Here is a 5,413-nt window from a genome sequence, read left to right on the forward strand (position 1 = left end):
ATTTCGATGCTCCTCTTGACAGCCCTTTTTGTCCTCTCCAATGGACCAGGCTGAACCGGACGCTGCTCAGTTGTTTTCTGAACTGCACGATTATTCTGTTGACTGTCGAAAGCAGGATTCCCAAATTCTGCGAAATTTGTCATTGACTTATTCCACCATCTGCTTGACCAACTATCCTTCCTCTAACAAAATCTGACAATTCGAGAGAACCTTGAGTTCTAGACATGTTGTATCACTAAATAATTAGTGTGCGGACCATTTTCATTTATATAGTGCTCTGTTAACACAAATTAGTTAGCTTAAATCAGTTAAATGACGAAAAATTAGGTGTCTGTTTACTTGTGACCACTCAGTGTAGATACATATACAAGAAAATATTTTCAACCTCACAATACAATTATCCAAGATAAGGACTAATTATTTTCTAAAAAACAAATAATCACAGGAATATCTAACATTTTCTTCAAGGAGTAACCCTTAGAAATCATTTTTCTTCATTTAACTAACAAATATAATTACCTCAGTATTAATAGTGGACTATGGAATGGTCGCTGAGAAAGAAGCCAAGCTACAAAGTATCTAAGTCTAACTGACTCTGGTGTGTCAAGCTCCGGCAACCCAATCTAATAAAAAATAATAATTCCAAAGATGCAATAGCTAACAAAAATAAATAAAAGCAGTGAACTCTTTTACTTTAAACATTAATTAAATGCAAATAAAAAACATAAAATGAGAATATTGTATGAATAACTTAATATCCAATATACTGTTCTGAAGTTGGTTTAATGAAACACTTCCACCCTTATAGTCTTCCTAAAATTACCGATATTTTCCTAAAAAAAAAAAGTCACTTACTGTCAAGCTATGCTACTTCGACAAAATATGATGAAAGACTAAACAAAAGGAGAATAAAAAGTGTTATGAAAAGAAACAAAGTTGACAAATCTACAAGGACGGTTAGTGAGGTTTAAGATGACTAACCATCCCAAGTCCTCTTCAACATTAAATTGGAAAAACTCTTGTTTTTATAGTCCATTTACAATTCTTCTGCATGTACTAAATATTACTGCTTTTCTTTGATAATTCTAGTGAATTTATGAAACACGATTCTCCACAGTAATTAAGTACATCTTAATTAAATACTGTGCTGAATTTTTCTTAAAACTTCAAAATTAAAAAAAGTCTTCCATATAAAGATTGAATTAAAATGCACTTTTGCACTCACAGCTATTAAACAATAATGCAATCAGTAGTAATCCCAAGTAAACACATGTAATCCTAGGTCCCCACTATTCTCTTTTTTTTTTCTTTCTTTTTTGTTCACACAAGTTGGTCACTTCACTGTTTATGACCTTTTATTTTAATTGCTTCTCTGAAACTAGCCTTCAAACAGTCTAAATTTGGTTTATCCTTTTTCTTTTAAAGTGTTTTACAGAACAAAGTTTTTGGCATCATCTCTTGCAATAATATGTGTACATATAAATATGAACATACACATATACATTCTCCTTACTCACTCCTTAGAACTACATTGTAAAATATGTCAATAATGGTGTTTTTTTTAAACAAGTCTATATATATTTATATGAAATACACAAATTGAGTATTTCTAAACTAACAAAAACCTACTCACATAAGGACTAAATTTTTACTATTATAAAAATATTTCACAAAACCAATTAAAAGAAAAAAGTTTTAGTTATAATGTGAGAGGTCGCATGAACACAAAATTGGGAATTTTTACGTACAAGATAAATAAAAAATTGGGAATTTAAAAACCTACAAATAGAGATCATGAAAAAATTAAGGAAACAAGGCTGGAGATACTGTAGACATTATTTACTCAAACTACAAACCCCCTATTTTGGCTCCATGCTATCACCTAGAATTACATTTGGTGGAGTCAAAATAGGTATTTATAGTTTGAGTAAATAATGTCTATGGTATCATCAACCTTGTTTCCTTATTTTATTTTTTATTTTTACGATCCCTATTTGAAGGTTTTGAATTTCCAATTTTTTATTTATCTTGTTTGCTGGCTTTTATTATGCTCAACCATGGGCAAAGGATTACTTGATATGGTAGCTAACTTGATACATTGTAATGATAATATAAATAGCTAGAAGCTAGCTGATATGGTTTGTGATGATTTACTGTACCTATTGACTATTTGACCGCATTAGTACGAGATGTAAAATGTTAAGCTGCAGCTGGAGATTGTCATGAAGATTTGTTTGAGAATATAATGAGCATTTATGGTTTTTGTACAACTAAATTATATGGATAAATATATGCTTAGATGACAACACAACCCCCACTAAGTCGAAAAGCAATCTTTTCAAATAAAATACATACGTCACAAACATCACTTTAAATAAACCTTTGTGTCCTTTAAATTAATTATCTTATGAATGTATGTAATAAAATTTAATATTATGCATTGTGATAATTTTTCTTACTCCTTCACTTCATACATAATATAGAGGTTAGCTACCTAAAGTCTCCATTTGTATAGTGTACAAAGCACTGAGTATCTATGTTACACTCATCTAATGTTCATCTGTTACTGGCTGGTAATTCCTGTTTCACACTGTACTTAAGCTTTTTTAAAGGAACACCAGATGTCTGTTAAAAAGCTAATTTCAACGGATAGTGATAACATCGTTTTCACAAAATGATGTTTTTTTAGCTTATGTAAAATATATAAGAAACAAATCAACTGTGTACTCTGAACAGACCATCTGAATAGGAGTGAGTGGGAAGCTTGCATGCACAGTTTTTACTATTTCAGCTGTTGCCACAAATTAGAAAACACATTTTTCAGAACCTCTGTACATGACATTGTATTGATTGAAAAGACTGCTTCTTGTTAAACAATATATTTTCAGCTTACCATTCCTTCCTGAATGGCTGCAAATGTTGAAACTCCTAAAACAGAAGAACAAAAATGACCACTGATTCCTCGTCCAATATAAAGATACATACAGGATACTGCATCCAAAAGATATGCTCCTGTATAATCTAGTTTTTCAATTGTCAGCTGTAGAACAGGAGGCTGTGATACTGTTACTCCATCATCAGTAGAAATGGCATTCTATAAACAAACAGAAAAGATGAAGTTCCCTTACTTTTTACAACTAAAATGATGTATGTGAAGGTTAAAAAATATTCCAAAATCAGGGTACATAAACTGTCCATTTCAATTTCAAAACATTCACATGTATACACTGGTTCCTTTGAGTAATCGACTCTGCACTGCCGTCAGTAAGTAATCGACTCTGCACTGCCGTCAGTAAGTAATCGACTCTGCACTGCCGTCAGTAAGTAATCGACTCTGCACTGCCGTCAGTAAGTAATCGACTGCACTGCCGTCAGTAAGTAATCGACTGCACTGCCGTCAGTAAGTAATCGACTGCACTGCCTTCAGTAAGTAATCGACTGCACTGCCGTCAGTAAGTAATCGACTGCACTGCCGTCAGTAAGTAATCGACTCTACCTTGCACTGCCGTCAGTAAGTAACCGACTCTACCTTGCACTGCCGTCAGTAAGTAACCGACTCTACCTTGCACTGCCGTCAGTAAGTAACCGACTCTACCTTGCACTGCCGTCAGTAAGTAATCGACTCTACCTTGCACTGCCGTCAGTAAGTAATCGACTCTACCTTGCACTGCCGTCAGTAAGTAATCGACTCTACCTTGCACTGCCGTCAGTAAGTAATTGACTCTACCTTGCACTGCTTCCAAAGAATAAGTTCCTTATATTTTATATTAAACACAACTGAAAAGTGATTATATCAACATTTCTCACTAAACCCCGTTACTGACTAACTGAATGTGTAACAAAGGAACACCATGAAATTTGAAATTTCAGGGTGAATGTCATGAATAATCATCTGAATCTTTCACTACTACACAAAGCAGTCTGTGGAAAATGAAATGAGTATTAAATAATGCACTGTTCTGAAACTTATAAGGGCACAAATAGAAGAATAAAAAATTAACTGCTTCCCTTTTAATGTTTGCTCTCTAACTACTTAATGCCAGAAATAACTCTGGATCTTACACTCCCAGTTCAATGATTTTCTTTATTCTCACACTTACAATAATTAATGTGTACCTATATGCTTATAACTTTACAGGTTTCCAGTCTTCCCATTACAAGGTATAAGTTAGCATAATTTACTAGAAATATCTTACATTATCATCCAACGCATGTACAGGGTACATTCGAGGGTAGATGTGTGTCATCAAGTAGCTTAATGGCAAACACTTCATCTGCTCCATTGCAAAGACTCTTTCATCCAACCTTGTTTCAACACCTACTCTGAATGCTACCTATAAGAATGTAAGAGTTATCCAATGAATCACAAAAACATGAGATATTATGTCACATGTAATACCTCAACTGTCGACTATAACTGCTCAAAATGTTGAAGATATTATTCTGAGAAAACAAGTTTTCAAGCTATTTTTCAAAAACAAATACATTGTTACTTTAGTTGTTAACACTCATAACTATATCCATGTTTTCGATACTTATGATATACAACATTGTTTATTAACAAAAAGGGGACATAGATAAACATTTCGGAATTCTATCAGATTCCATCTTCAGTATCTAAAGCAAAATAAAATGAATTTACACAAGTCTTTGGACATTGCTATAGTACAATTGCTAAATACAATGATAATTAAACAAATACCCACAACACTTATTAGAAGATATTACCAACACCTTCCTAACAAAGAAACTCACAAATCCAATTAAGATACCAAGAGTACCCAAACTTACTATATACTCGTGTCTTCCCCATACTGGCAAACAAAGCTTAAATGTAAAAAATTAACTTAAACGCATACTTGGTCATTACTACCCTCAAGTGGATTTCAGATTACTTTTTAAATCCACATCAAGCATAAAAAAATTTTTCCCTACTAAAGATCTCCTCCCCATTCCTTATTGTTCCTGGCTTGTCTATCTTTACACATGTGGAGACTGTAAGGCCTCCTATATTGGCAAAACCAAATGCCATTTAAAATTCAGAGCCTATGAACATATGGGAATTTTTATCAAAATGCAAAAAAAATTGAGTAACCCCTGTGTTTCCTCTATACGCCAACATAGTGAAGAAACAGGACATCAACCTATACTATCAAATTTTTCTATCCTCTGCAAGTCTAATACTGACCTGGAATTATTGATTAAAGAAACCCTCCACATCAAACAGCACTCTCCAACACTGAACAACATGCAGTCGTCATTTAAATTATACATTTTTTAATATGTTCATATTACTGATTTTACCTTTTCTTGTGTGTTTTCTTGCTGTAGTTTCTCCTCATGATTATTATTTTGTGTTTTATTTGTTTAATTATCGTTATATTTAGCAATTCTACTTTAGCAATGTCCAAAG

General features: G+C 33.0%; 1 protein-coding gene across 2 annotated transcripts in view; it reads right to left on the minus strand.

Moving 5' to 3' along the window:
• LOC106461393 (protein transport protein Sec24A-like) overlaps positions 1 to 5,413 on the minus strand; it is a 57,142-nt gene that overhangs the window by 3,059 nt on the left and 48,670 nt on the right. For both annotated transcript variants that reach the window (XM_022388338.1, XM_013921208.2), the window contains exons 20-22: positions 4,197 to 4,334; positions 2,894 to 3,094; positions 520 to 623 (exon numbers count right to left, since the gene is read on the minus strand). In XM_022388338.1, the coding sequence (XP_022244046.1) occupies positions 520 to 623; positions 2,894 to 3,094; positions 4,197 to 4,334 (443 nt within the window). The remainder of the gene's footprint in view (positions 1 to 519; positions 624 to 2,893; positions 3,095 to 4,196; positions 4,335 to 5,413) is intronic.

Source organism: Limulus polyphemus, unplaced genomic scaffold (assembly GCF_000517525.1).
Source record: "Limulus polyphemus unplaced genomic scaffold, Limulus_polyphemus-2.1.2 Scaffold950, whole genome shotgun sequence".
Lineage (NCBI taxonomy): Eukaryota > Metazoa > Arthropoda > Merostomata > Xiphosura > Limulidae > Limulus > Limulus polyphemus.